The sequence below is a fragment of the Cavia porcellus genome, unplaced genomic scaffold (assembly GCF_034190915.1).
Source record: "Cavia porcellus strain 051 isolate PalLab524CR breed Dunkin Hartley unplaced genomic scaffold, mCavPor4.1 scaffold_16, whole genome shotgun sequence".
NCBI lineage: Eukaryota > Metazoa > Chordata > Mammalia > Rodentia > Caviidae > Cavia > Cavia porcellus.
The window spans coordinates 22,181,363-22,196,287 of record NW_026947499.1 but is presented as its reverse complement, the minus strand read 5'-3'; the positions used below and the strand labels follow the sequence as shown (position 1 = coordinate 22,196,287).

The window sequence follows — 14,925 nt, the reverse complement described above, 5'->3', positions numbered from 1 at the left end:
GTCTTCATTCTATTTCCTTTACTCTGTATAGTAATAAAATTCTCATATAAGCCAGCTGCACATTTAATGTGAGGCTCATCAGTTAGTTTTCAAAAACAATTCTGAATACTCATTCAAAACACTCAGGTTAGTTTACACTAAAACTGAAGTACAGACACCTAGGAGAGTATTTCAACACAAAATAGAGAAATTCACATAAACAGAAATGAGCAAAGTAAAGACAAACAATGTAAGTGCTGGAAATACAGTGACAGTGTCATAAACATTTGTTAAATGACTAAGATGAGCTCCCACACATTCAGACCACAAAGCCTCAAAAGGGAGTGCTGGTGATCTTTTTAAAGGAAGCTTCAGTGCTTCAGAATGCTTTTTTTGGACCTTATATAGTTGCTCACTGGTCCGTGTATACTGTGAGAGCAGCTGTTTTCTCTCACAGGAAAAATTCACAGTACATAACAAAAACAGGTATATCTCAGATGGTATATGTGGTTATAGGCATGAGGTCAGGTAGTGGAAGGGGATGGTGAAGAGCCTGATCTGTGTAAAGCACCACACCAACTCTTCCCCATCAAGTAGGGAGTTCAGTAGAAAACTAAAGCACTAGCTCTGGGACCAGAAGATTCTTCTAACATCCATACCATGGCATTGACTCCTCTTCTTTCATTTTTTTTTATTCACTCTTCAGGTAATAGAGATCTCAGGTTCTCACCATTGGGCTGACCCTCTCCTTTCTTTCCTCACTGCTAACATGTATCTGACATTTATATCAACATTCAATTCTCAGGCTGCGGTGATTCAGAGGCCCTTATTGATCGTATCCATGGGAAGCGGATTTATAGCACAAACAATGACACTGACCAAAGGTACCTTGACCCTCTTAGAGGTCTAGCCCGATGACAAGACTTAGTACTAACCCAAGATACATTACAGAGATGCTCAACAAAGAAAGGTTAAGGAACTACGACATATGACTGAGCCTGGATTCAAACATGATCACATGATAAAAGGATCCCATTACCAGACACAAAGCTCTCAGGAAACCTCATATTGATTATCCACAAAAAGCTGAAGGAATGTTCTGAATTTCTGTCTATCCTTATTTGGCTTCCAAAGTGAAGGAGTTATGTGGATGGTGATATTCTACCAATATGGCCCTATGGTATGATCTCATGAAGAATCAATATAGAAAGAAAAATCTGGCTTGTTGAGTACCCTGGGGTATAGGTTCATAGAAGAATTTTCCTGTTCTCAGCTAGCTTACTTTTTAATTCATGTTGAGACTCCATTTGCCCTTAAAACTCCTTATAAAGTGAGCTGTGCACCTTGCTCTCTCTGAGGAGAACAAAATAGATGACAAAAGACTGATGTATAAGGTAGGAATTTCCCTGTGAAGTCACTCTCTGTCCTTATGCAGGAAGCAGGCAGTGATCAAGTCTTATGGTCTCTGTTTAGGGTTCAAGAGACCCAGAATAGGGAGTTGCTCTGGGGTCTGTTAAGCCACAGAGAAGATTCATCCCTTATCCATCTCTCCCTGAACTGATACCCAGATATGTCATTGGTGAAAGGCAATTGATTATATTGGTTGGCCCAGAGAAGAGCACATTTGCTTGATGGGCTGTCTCTCTCTCTTCTGGTACTGAAGATAAGAGACATTGGTACAGCTTGTTTGTCTTAGTAAAGCTCTGGGTTGTCTACACTATGACCTGAAAGTCACTCAGTGTACATGTCAGGATGGTCATCAGTATTCAAATCCTCAGCTCAGAGATCCTGCTAAACATGTGCCAGGAATAGTCCTGCCCCTGGTCCTTTTCCCAACACATAATGGATTTCTTTGTATTTCATTGGACCAGCCTAGCTTGTGCTGACTCAGAACCCTCTACCTAGGGAGCCTCAGTCCAGCTCAACTGCATTCTCTGTAGTGAGCACAGAACCTACTATACTTCATGGTATCATCAGTAGTCAGAGAAGTCACTGCAGGATATTATATATATTAACAATGATAGAAACCATGGCAAAAGAGACCAGATCCCTGATTAATTTTCATGCAGCAACTCTGGGAGCAGATTACTACTTAACCATTCCCCAAATCCAGCCTGAGAACAAATCTTACCACATCAGTGGTTATCTCATAGTATTGGTGTATCATGTGAGTAAAGCAAGGTGACTAAGATTAAAGGGAACATTTGACCAAAATTCTTCTTCATTCTACTACCAAAGCAGTCACATGGCTTTCAGTTTCTGGAGTCTTCAACACTGAAAAACACTGATTTTCAAAAATAATTAACATGATTAAACCCAAATCAATTCTTATTACTGCCAAGAGATGACTGGGAACCACTTTGCTAGGTCAGACTCCCATGGGCAGCATGTCGGTAGTAATTATAGAAAAACTACAACAGTTTTTATTTTTATTATTTTTTTTTTGATACAGGGTCTTGCTATGCAGTTCAGGCCTTGAACTCACTATGTGCTCCAGGCTGGTCTCTACCTCCCGGATATCCTCCTACCTCAGTCTGTTGAGTGGTGGGATTATGGGTGTGCACCACCACGTGTGGCTACTACAATGTATCTTCTTGATCCTTGCTGGTGACTACATGGAGTGCCTACATATTATCCTTTCTAGGTGAACATGAGGCCTGATTACCAACCACACTGTGGCACATCATTTGTTTTGAATGTCCACCCTTTAAAGATAGCTTAACTTCTGATTTAAGAAATTTTAGAAATCTACCAGCATGCTAGAAAGTATGCTGTAAGTCAGCCATGTCCAACCTGCAGTGTACCTACAGTCAAACCTGTGGTCCAACCTATAATCTAGGTCATAAAACCCTTGATAGCTAGTAATGCAGCCCCAATAGATCATAAACTTTAGCATTTTTCTGTGATTTGTTTCATAACTCCATTGTACAGCTGCTTAGAGAAGAACGGACACAGTGCAGGAGAGAGTATGCAGTGCTAACTGAATCTCCTGCATCCAGTGAATCAAATCGAAACCTCAGTGTATCATATATTGTGTTGTCCTTTGTGACTTGGAGAGTAAAACTTAGTAATCACTAACAATACTATTTCAATCTATCTGGGTGTGTATATGTTAGTGCTTCTGAAACAAGTATTTATTTTTAAATAGATATATAAATTTTCCTACTTATTTTCAATCAAAAGTAATACATCATCTATGCATCTTCAAATGGAAAGAATAGAGATGTCATAAGACATTTGACTCAAAAATATTTTAACCATGCTTCTTTTTTGAGTTTTATAAGATCTGTATTGTCAGAGAAGAGTATCCCTCCTTCTATAACCATGTCTTCATTTTGTAGCTTTGGGCAGTATGTACATTTGTGAACAACTGTTTTCAAAGATGAAACACACAAATAGTAAAAGTAGGTCAAAGTTTGTGAAGGACACCCTGAGAACTCATTTAGAATTGCAATCACTTTTATCAAATCAAAATGCATTAGTTCCACAAAAATAAGATAAAGCAGCCAGCTAGTTTTACTTTTTATGTTGCCCCCTTCTTAAAAATGTTCTATTACAAATATAAAAAGGGAAATTTCTTACTTGTGTACATTAACTATATCATATGTTTTATGTTCAGCTCAAGACAATTTGTTCCTCAATGTTCCTTAATGTCATTCTGGTTGGGCACCCAAATCTAGGTAATTAGAGATAGAGCCAACTATAATTTTAGATAGTACAATGAAAAAAATTTAACCATGTGGTTTTTTCTGGTGGTTTTATCAGATTCTCAGTTCCTGGATTTTGGGATTAAGGTTATTTGAGAGTTAAGGAACTGAAATAGCTTTGAAAGTTAAATATCGTCAGAAAAATGTGTGTGTGTGTGTGTGTGTGTGTGTGTGTGTGTGTGTGTGTGTGTTTTAAACAAGTGAACCCAGTATAAGAATCTTACATTGTAGAAGCAACAAATAGTGGCTAATGTTTTTCAAACCAGGCCTCTTCCTAGGTCTACAGTGTCACGCTTGTGCTGCTCTCTCCCACCAGCTATAGAGCATGTAGGAAAGGAAGTTGTCACTTGGCTAACTGGTATGGCCTCCCCACAGCTAGAGAATTGACACTGGTCACAGTATTCTGTTATTTATCAAGGTTTAATGTGGAGCCACCTTTCCTCTCTCAGGCTGCCTGTGATTAGGAGGGAAAATTAGTCTTTCTAGAAAAAGCATTTTACACTTTCCTACCATTTAAAACAGTGAACTTGGAGGAAGAAAGCTGAATAAAAATTCGGTCTTATGTACACAAAAATAATCACATGCTAACACTTGGGATACACACACTTAATTAAAAGGCTGTGGAACATTAAAATGTAGTTAACTATTACATTATGCATAAAGGAAATGATATGATCTTTGCACCATCTTTTGAGGGGAGCTAACACATTGCATTTTTATTTAAGTACATTTTTGTACCTTCCGCAGTCCAATATTTCTTTTGGAGGTGAGATGCTCAATAATAAATCAAAAAGCATCAAAATTAGAGCATATCATGTCCAGGTTACTCATGTGAGGCTAGACACAGTGACTGGGTAAGAAATCAACTAGTTGGAATGGCAGGTTTCTGGACCTGAGGGAAGGTGCATCGTATGGCCAGAAGGGGGCACTGTGGAGGTTGCTGTTCATCCCTGTATAGCTGCTCCATAGGAATCATTCACTAAAAGAGTCTTGATCTGCTACAAGATCCCGTTTTGCTAACAGGAACTCGGCAAGTGTACCCTTCCTAATTTCGCAAAGTTCCTTGAGCAGAGATAGTCATCTTCTCTCATTAGATAAGTACTTCTTCCCACAGCTCCCTGCAAACGGAAAGCATAAACTTCAACCTCTGAAGTCTACAATGTGATCTTAGTCCCAGCATCGGGGCTCAGGGAGGGGTTGGGTATGATGAAAACATATTTGCATGCACATCCCTCCTCTTCACAAGATGGGTAAGAAAAGAAGGTCTGGGACAACCCAGTCTGATTGTGGGGCTCCTAGTCCTATGTACACCATGGATTGGACCCCTCTTCTCTTCCTGTTCCTCTTTTACTGCACAGGTAGGGGCTGGCACCATTTGTAGGTATATCAAGAGCCAGACAGCCAGCCTAAATCAATCTCATTTGGCCAGGGTCTTGAAGAAGCTTCACTTTGTCCTTGCTTAATCGCTCCTGACTATGTCTGTTTGCAGGTTCCTCCTCCCAGCCTGTGCTGATTCAACCATCCTCCCTCTCTGCATCTTCTGGAGCAAATGCCAGACTCACCTGCACCCTGAGCAGCGGCGCTGTAGTTTCTGGTTACCACATTTCCTGGTACCAGCAAAAGTCAGGGAACCGTCCTCAATTTCTACTGAGATACTACTCAGACTCAGATAAATACCAGGGCTCTGGGGTTCCCAACCGATTCGTTGGATCCAAAAACCCCTCAGCCAATGCAGGAATTTTGCTCATCTCTGAACTCCAGAATGAGGATGAGGCTGACTATTACTGTCTGACATATCATGGCAACAGTGGTACTTACACAGTGCTTAAGATGAAGGGGAAGTGAGACTAAAATGTTCATTTTGGTTTGCTTGTGCTATGTTGTTACAGCTGAACTGGCTGGAACTAAATGTAATTTGAAAGATAACTTCTTATTATCTTTTTGGTCACTATCTGTCTTTCTAATACTTGTAGGTATGAAAATCTTTTCTCCTTTTCTTTGATTCATTGTTACAATCTTCTCTCTATGGTCACATCAACAATTCTGTAATTTATTTCCTAGGATTCCAGCTAGGGAGTTTTCCTAGTTCTCCATCTAGGGAGATAATTAATGTGGGAGAAGGAGGTTAATATTATCTGTGTGCAGCTCAGAGTTTTCAACTTGAGTCAAAGACATATATCTGAGAGTTTCCTTTTGTCACTGGGTTCATTGTAACCCTGTCTAGATTTATAATCCAGCTCCAAGAATGAGGTCACTTTCCCAGATCTGTTAATTCCAGATTCTCTCTGGAAATTGTGATTCTCTTCTGAATATCAGAAGCAGGTCTGTATGGCTTCGAGAGGAATATCATTTCCTCCACAGTGACAAGAAACCGTGTCTTTGACCTGCAGGTAAGCACAGGCACCCTAGGCATCAAGCTCCCTCTCTACTGAGTCAGGCTTTGTAGTAACCAGTTTCCTCTTTCTATCTAGGATGATCTATTTGACCTTGTAGTTTCTATATTTTCTGCATCAGAGACAAGGGAGTAGAAAGAGTACCAGTTTTTCACCCCGGGTTTAAATAGAGAGTTAAATTGAAGTCTCATAAGATCTCCCTCTTAGTGGTGAAATAATTTATATGTTTATATTTATAACATAGCTAATGCAATACAAATTATAATTAGAAAGTTATAATCGCAAGTTACATGATTTTTCTAGAACATCAGAAATTTGCTGGTATAACCAAAATTAGTAGTGATAGATTTCTGGAAGATGAGAGATTTCAGTGATAATATTAATTTCTATCAGTGCTAATTCCCAGTGGGAGTTTCCTGAATGAAAGTTTAGCGTAATAAGGCAGATCCTATCTAGGTCAGATAAAATAGTAGAACATGTTATGGGTTAGGAAGATCAAGTAAGTATTAAATTCAGTCATATGAATTTTATTAAAGCCTGAGGAACATCTGGGATTTAACTATTAGAATAGAGATGCCTTATGGACACTTGGTCAAGCTGCTGGTAGCATGAAACTATCAACTGTTGGGAGCAGACTATCATAGAATATTTCTCATTTATTGATATGGGAATGCAAAACAGTGCCATCAGCTTTAGAAAACAGGCTGACAGCAGCTGGCAAAGCTAAGAAACCCTTTTACCATATAATGGAACAATCATATTAGGTATTTGTTCCAAGAAGTTAGAAGTGTGTGTCCTCACACAAGCTTAGAAATGGATAAAGTCATTGTATTTGTAAATTCCAAAATCACAGGCAACCAAAATATTTTGCAACATACAACTGAATAAACACATGATGATACATCCACAAAATTAAATAATAGTGAGTAAAAATAGCTGAATTTTCAAATGCATTGTGATGTGAAAGAACTTAAATTCATATTGCTCTGAGAAAGATACTCTGGAAAGACTATGCGATGTATTATACCAAGAACAAAGTGTTCTTTAAAAAGGGAACAATTGTGGAGATAGTAAAAAATATGAGTGGTTTCCAGGGAGCTGTGGGTAGGGAAGAAGGGAACAAAATGGAGCAAAGAGGTTGCTTAGGGCAGCAAAACTATTCTTTTATGTTACTCTGTTTGATTGGCTACATGCATTTGGCAAAACCCATAAAACTATGCAAAGCAAGAAATGAACCTTAATGGTAAACAGGAATTTTAGTTACCACTTAAATATTTATGCTGGCTAAGGAATTTTTCTTTATGCAGTTTATAAATGTACATCCCCGCTACAAGGGATTAAAATTAGGAGTAACAATCTGGGGAATCAAGAGAAAATGCCAGACACGTGGCACATAACACTGTCAGGGAGTTAGGAATAGTATGTATAAAAGCGGGCTCATAAGAGTACCATGGAGCAGAAAAATTCCTACCATCAGGTGATATTGTGGCCACCGTATTTTCATAGTTGTGGCATTGTGTTCACCTTGTTTGTGGAAACAAAATATCCTAGGGGGCTGGCTAGTGGCTGCTGGAGCAGAGTGCCCCATGGGCACATGTGGAAAAGTGGAGATACCTGAGTGCTGGTGGGCTATGTCCCCGCCCTCTGCAAATTTAGGGCTTTGTTTGACTTTTCTTGCCTTTGTCACACCCTCAACTCCCTGCCATAGGTGAGAAGGCCAGCTTGGGTTGAGTGGCTGGAGCTGAGATGGTGCAGAGCTCAGAGACAGCTGCAAGGATGTCGGGGTTGAGTGGTGCTAAGGATGACCTTACCAGGTACAGAAGATGAAAGGCAGCCCCATCGAGCTTGGAGTTATAACACAACACAATATCAAGGAGTTGAAGAGGTTAGATGGGGTCATCTCTCCAGTTAGCTATAATGACTGGTTCTACAAGGATGTGCTGGAGGTGCAAGCTAGCACAACTTGCCTATTTCAATGATATTGCTGTTGGTGCAGTGTGCTGCAGGGTGGGTCATTCACAGATTCAGAAGAGACTTTACATCATGACACTAGGAGGTCTTGCAACCTTACTGAAGGCTAGAAATAGGAACTAAAGTGTTAAATCATGTCTTAAACATCTGTGAGAAAGATGGCACTTTGGGCAATATCTATCTGTATGTCCAGATCAGCAATGAGGCGGCGATTGACTTCTACAGGAAATTTGACTTTGAGATTATTAAAACAAAGAGCTACTAGAAGAGGATAGAGCCTGCTGATGCTCACGTGCTTCTGAAAAATCTCAGTGTGCTTCTGGTCAGTATGCAGATGTGCAAAAGACAGACAAATGAACAAATTGCAAATTCAACTGTTTTACACTAGCTTGTAGCCAAATAAAAAGAGAGGTCCATTAGTCTCCTCCCCTCTTTGTTAACCTTTCCTACCTTGTTCTCTTGTTCTTGGTTTTTTTCCCTTTTTTCCCTCTTTCCTTTAAAAGTTTTAATAATTTCAAAGAGTTTTAAAAATAATCATGTTTGGATCGTTTAAGTTTTCTCAATTTTATGAGGTGATTAGATTGAAGGAAGATCTGTTTACTTTCATAGTTAAAATGTATACCCTGCAAATTTTGGGTGTAAAATGAGTTCAAATTTTTAAACTTTAAAAAAAGTCTTTCTTTCACACTGAGGGACACAGCCTACAAATATCATTTATTTCAAAATACAAAAAGATGCAGCAGCAATATCTTATTCTCTGACTCATAGACAAGTTTGATGTGTCGGTGGTACTTCTGGTTTTTAAAGATTATTTGTGGAATGCTTATCTCTAGACATTACTTTCTCTCCACCTTTAGTCCTTATGGAACTCTCAGGGGTTGGACCATTGTTAACCTTGTGACAAATACTAAACTTCTTAAGATTTCAAAGCAGTTGATTTTTCTCTTCCTGCTGATGGGTTTGGAAGATTGGGTAGGTAGTGTTACACATTGATCTGCATATTTGAGTTAAGTTTCTTTCTTGTTAATGAGTGAACTGGTTGTCAGCAGGTTTATTTTTCCTGCTATTGTTTCTAGAGGCATTATTATTTAGAGTGTGAGCTGGTGAGATTAAAATTTTGTAATATCCCAGCTAGTGATATTAGCCTTTAACTGACCAAAAGAAGTTTATTGTGATTTGGTTTCCTTTTTCCCTATCCTTTTTCTTTAGTAAACCCAATAATACCATAGTTAATCTAACATTAAAAATGGAGTCTTTATTGATTAACCTCTAAATAAAACTGAGTCAAGGTTTTTCCCCCCTTGGAGGTATTTTGAAGTGCCTAAAAGAAAGTTTAGACGTACTTCTGGCACAATAAATGCATGTAATGTCATCTAATACAGGCTATTAAAATACTGTAAGTGTTCAATTATGTAGGAAAGATTATCTAGACAGTAGTTTTTGAGAATAACATAATTATGATACTCCCTTATCTGTTGAAGACTATTTTGGATTTGCTTATACTCTGTGCCTACAATACTGAATTTATGGATTTGGAATAAGATGAATTGTTGAATGATCTGCTTCTATTCTTAGAAAGGTAGAAGCAGAAAGTGTTAATAGTACAAATATCACTGTGGCCTCCTCTACTGACAGGAGTGGTTTAATGCTAGATTGTTATCTAGAAAGTAGTTAGTGGTTCTGACAGATTGAGAACTTTTTTTTTAAATTGAGATGTCTGAAATATTTGTGTTTTTCTCCCATTGTGCAATCTAAATTTACAATTTTTTAAATTATCTGTGGCAGATTGGGTTTTAGCTGAGTGGCATAAGTACTTGCCTGGCAGGTGCAAAGTCATGAGTTTGCTCTCTGGTACAAAAAATATTATCAGTGGTCACTTAAGAAATGTTCTTCATAGTTATAGAAATAGGAGCAATGTCATCTCAGAACATTCATTTATATATCAAAATCTATTTTGATATCTGGATGTTTACAAAAAGGCTGAATTCTCCAGCAGTTTTCTCACTAATTGAAAAGTCCTTCAGAAAGAGAACTATTGGGAAACCATGGTTTGCAGTGGTGGAAAAGAAAAGGTCCTTCGGTTTTTGGAGGGAAGAACTTTAAGAATACTTAAATGGTAAGTGTTAGGCCTGAGAAGGGGGGAAGGGGAAGGAAGGAAGGAATGGAGTGGAGTGGACGGCCGTGAAAGGAGTGGGCAGCGGTGGCTGCAAAGATAAGAAGTATAAAATATAAGTAACCTTTATTTCGGGAATGCGGGGAGAGACCCCCCCCCCGGCCCCCGGGAGGCAGCATCTCCACCCCGGGGCCGGCGGACTCTCTCTAACACATGGAGTGAGGCCCATAAGTAGCCTCGGTCTGGGGTGGACCCCAAGGGGCATTAGGGATGCACAGGTAGCCCATTGGCACATGTTTGGCGCCAGAGGCAGGTTCTTAGGGATGGGGATATAGGGTTACAGGTAAATCTCTAAGGGGCAGGGGAGGCAGGAGCTCCTTAATTTGGCTGAGGCTTCTCCTGGTTAAAGTGTCCAGTTTGGGCCAGCAACTCTTTCATATCCCGTCTTATGATTATTAGGAAAAGGGGCGAAGATTTCTCTCTGTAACTACTTCCTGCTGGCTGAGGGCGCTGTATTGCGGTCTAGAGGAGTCGACGGGATGAAGGTTGATGCCCAGGTAGACACTGATGTTAGGTGTTTTAGCCAGGACAACTTCACTGGTGAATGCATGTATATTAGACTGGAAAAACAAAGAAACAAGATGTTATGAGGAGACATGACACTGTCATATTTATGGACCCAAGTGAGGTAAAGGGAAAGGTGTCTTTGATTTAGACCTGTTATTCTATCAGGATGACGTTGAGGTGGCAAGGCAGAATTCTGAAAAATTAAACGTGGGATTAGGAGGAGTGAAGTTATGAGAGGTGCTTACTCCCCCATATGAAAGCATAAAAGTTAAAAGGTAGGTAGGTAAGGTTTGTCTCTGGTATATATGACGTTGGAGTCTGTAGGCAATCCTGTTAGAGAGTCCTGCTATAGAAATGATCATTAGTAGAATGTAAGAAATTAAGAATCAAACTGACAACAAAACATGACAACCTGAGAGTCATAAGGCAGAGATGAGTATCAAAAGGATGGTTAGATGTAGGGCCTGAGTGATGTGAAACCAGGATGGCAGTTTAAAAGGGAATAAAAGCATTTTAAGATTTAGGACTGGGACCTGTATAAAAATGGGCCCTGTTTGTAACAGGCATAGGTTGGCCTTTAATACTCCATGAGACATTGAGGATTTATTAGCCTAAAAACTCAGTAAGAACTCTGTATATGTGGTCTCTTATGTCCACGAATATAGAGAATGTCTTACCTTGAGAGTTTTAATGTGATTTGGATTCTGAGACAGACATCTACCGAGGCGCTTGGCCCCTGTGACCTTTGAGGGTTACCAGTTAGGGTGGCCAGGCCACTCTCTGGTGGCCAGGATAACCCAACAGCCCTGGAATAAGGTCTTTTGGCAGTGACCTGTGAGGGCTACCAGTTAGGGTGGCCAGGCCACTCTCTGGTGGCCAGGATAACCCAATAGCCCTGGAATAAGGTCTCGAAGAATTCCAGGATGGGGGATTTTGTCTGATGTCTTCTGATGAATTTGAGTGTGGCCCATGGAGGTGGGGGGGGGGCAGGTAGTTTCACCTTGTGTAGATTTGTCTGTCTCAGAATTGTAAGTGTTATTTAAAATAGGAACAACCATAGCAAGGTCTCTGTGGAGCTTGAAGGTCAAGTTTTGCCTTGTTGTTTGAGATCTGGACAGTAGTAAAAGTTATCTGCAGAATTAAGTAAGTATGTAGGAGCTTAATATTGGCATTTAAGATTATAATGCAGGCAGGCTGGTAAAATTATCAGGTGGCCAGTAATAGTGAATAAATGGTAGAAAAATTGTTAGAAAAAAATAGCCTCTCCTCAGGGGAACTGAATTGTAAAAAAAAGTTTGGGCAGGGCTGCAAGACTTTGGAAACGCGCAGTGTTTAAGGCAGCTTGAGATGCTGAGATAGCACCTGTAGGAAGAGAGCAGAGTTGTGCCTGGGGTGGGAGGAGCATCACCACACAGCAGGCGGGGAGGGGCTGACATGGAACATGCAGAGTAGGCAGGGCGAATGCTGGGACACGGTAGGCGGGGCAGGCTGAGGTCCCACTCAGATGCTTACCGTGGCACGCTAAGAGGGCACAGGGAGCTGCAACTGTGTAAGGGGGTGGGGCTTGGAGGCCTGCAGTGGTGATCAGAGGTGGCGCCTGGTGCCATGGAACTATGGCGGCTGTGGCACGCGCCCGGCGCGTGTCTGGTGCTGTGGGGCAGCAGTGGCAGCCTGTGTGCCAGGTGCCGGGGAGGGGCGGGCTGGCAAGGAACATGCAGAGTGGGCAGGGCAAACGCTGGGACACAGTAAGGGGGGAAGGCTGAGGTTCCACCCAGACGCTTACTATGCCGCGTTAAGCAGTGCAGGGAAATGACGTATTTTCGCTGCAATCGCGTAAGGAGGTGGGGCTTGGAGGCCTGTAGTAGTGGCCAGAAGTGACACCTGGCGTCATGGACGGATGGCAACTGCAGCTTGCGTCCGGCACCCAGAGGGGCGGGGTGGCGGCCGTGGAGGTGGCAGTGGCAGCAGCGGCGCGGTCAGGGGCACAGCCCGCTGCGCGCGGGGCCCCGCGCGCTGGGTGGGGTGAGGGCGGCACTGTGGCAGTGGGGGACGCACAGCATGAAGCCGAGTGGGCTCTGCTCTGAAGGCTCACGGGCTGCGCCGGCCCCGGGCACGCTGTGAAAGGGGCGGCGACGTTGGGGGTGGCACGGTGCAGGCCGGGCAGGGGCGCCATGTGGTGGTGGTGGGCACGGGGTGCCTGGGCCGGGTTGGGACGGTCAGGGACGTGGGCCGCTGCGTGTGGGGCCATGGCGTGGATAGTCTTGTGGGCATCTGCCAGAGGCGGAAATGATCGGCTCATTGGTGCAGCATGGGACGGGCTGGGTGAGAAGCTGCAACTGGGGCCCACAGAATTGGAACGCGATGTGAGAGCGAAAAGAAAAAAAGCTGTTTAAAATCTAGAGCAGTTTTATGTGAATCTCTTATTGTCTGGTGTCATTTTAATCTCGGCAGCAATGGTGGTGGCGGGGGTGGGTTGGTGCGCATGGGAAACAAAGGGAGCTATAATGCGGTGGGAGGGGGGAGGAAGAGGAGCCAGGTGCGGGTGGGCCGGGCCAGGCCGGGCTGGATACGCGATCATGGGAAGGGCCTGGCTCCGCGGCTAGAGTTGTTGCGCACCCCCCCCCCTGTGTCGGGGGGGGGGGGGGGCCCCCGGGGCCTGCCGGCCCCGCCGGGAGACCGCCCCCCGGCCCGCCGTGGACGCCAGGACAGGGAGAGAGGAGGGAGGGAGCACGCGCTGGGAAACAAAGAACCTGGTTTACTGGCTGTTATCTCTTTAAGTGCGGGGAGAGGGAGAGATCCTGGAGGAGACAAAGGGACAGGGAAGCTGGCGGGAAAGGTAAAAAGCTTTAAAGTGAGGGTTTTTTAGTGTGGGCTCACGTCAGGTTGCCTAGAGAGCCCCAAAAGCTCTGGAAAAAAAGGTGAGGGCCTAGGTATGGGCTGTCTAAAAGACATGAAAGGGTCATGAACCCATGCAAAGAGGGGAGAAAATCCATGTGAGCCTGGCCCAGTGGCTATCTCCGGGGAGTTACTCATCTGGTGGGTGTTGGTTGAGAAGCAGCAGTCGAGCTTAGGATTTGTGAGTGTAGAAGTGAAGAATCTTGAACAGCAGGGGACTAAAAAACTGGGAAAATCACAGGAGTCTCTCACCTGCTGTCGAGTCACAGGCACCATCTGTTAGGCCTGAGAAGGGGGGGAAGGGGAAGGAAGGAAGGAATGGAGTGGAGTGGACAGCTGTGAAAGGAGTGGGCGGCGGTGGCTGCAAAGATAAGAAGTATAAAATATAAGTAACCTTTATTTCGGGAATGTGGGGAGAGACCCCCCGGGCCCCCGGTGCACAGCATCTCCACCCCGGGCCGGCGGTCTCTCTCTGGAACACACACACACTCTCTCTAACGCATGGAGTGAGGCCCATAAGTAGCCTCTGTCTGGGGTGGACCCCAAGGGGCATTAGGGATACACAGATAGCCCATTGGCACACATTTGACGCCAGAGGCAGGTTCTTAGGGATGGGGATATAGGGTTACAGGTAAATCTTTAAGGGGCAGGGGAGGCAGGAGCTCCTTAATTTGGCTGAGGCTTTTCCTGGTTAAAGAGTCCAGTCTGGGCCAGCAACTCTTTCAGTAAGTTTACTTGGTGCAGTTAAAAATTAAACTTTTCAATTTTAACATTGCTGTTATATCTGAAATAAAATTATGTGATGATCTGTTAAAAAGAAAAACAAACAAAAATACTATACCACAAGATATTTAAACGTATACTGTATACAACTATGTTCAAAATATAATGCTTGATGATTGTAATAAATGACTATGTTACTTGTTATTTGACTAAATTCTGATTATAATTTTAGCATGTACTTTTATTTATAAACAAAATTGCAAAACAATATCAGGCAGATCTTCTGTGACTAATTCTACAACAAGACATTGACATCCTAGGAAATGACAACTCCAAGTACATGATTGCCCTAAAGAACTTTCAAGTCTACAAGATGTGGAAGGGGAAGAAGATGATATTATTATTATTAGCATATTTAGTATTGAAAAATATAAACTTAGTGTAGTTCAAGTGTACAGTTTTCCAAAGTCTATAGGTGTGTGTGGGAATGACCTATGTCTTTGCATTCACTCATTACTCATTATAAACTCTAAGAGAGCAACTTTCAGTCTTACAAGCTCTCTTCATGGTAAGTAGC

General features: G+C 42.5%; 1 pseudogene and 1 gene segment (V, D, J or C); both read left to right on the top strand.

Moving 5' to 3' along the window:
• The first annotated feature begins 4,948 nt into the window (after positions 1 to 4,948).
• On the top strand, positions 4,949 to 5,531 carry LOC106025269 (immunoglobulin lambda variable 5-45-like). The segment is given in 2 exon segments: positions 4,949 to 5,044; positions 5,176 to 5,531. Coding segments are annotated over 2 exon segments (411 nt in total).
• A 2,371-nt stretch (positions 5,532 to 7,902) lies between these two features.
• Positions 7,903 to 8,407, top strand: LOC100718720 (N-alpha-acetyltransferase 50-like; annotated as a pseudogene).
• The last annotated feature ends 6,518 nt before the right edge of the window (positions 8,408 to 14,925 follow it).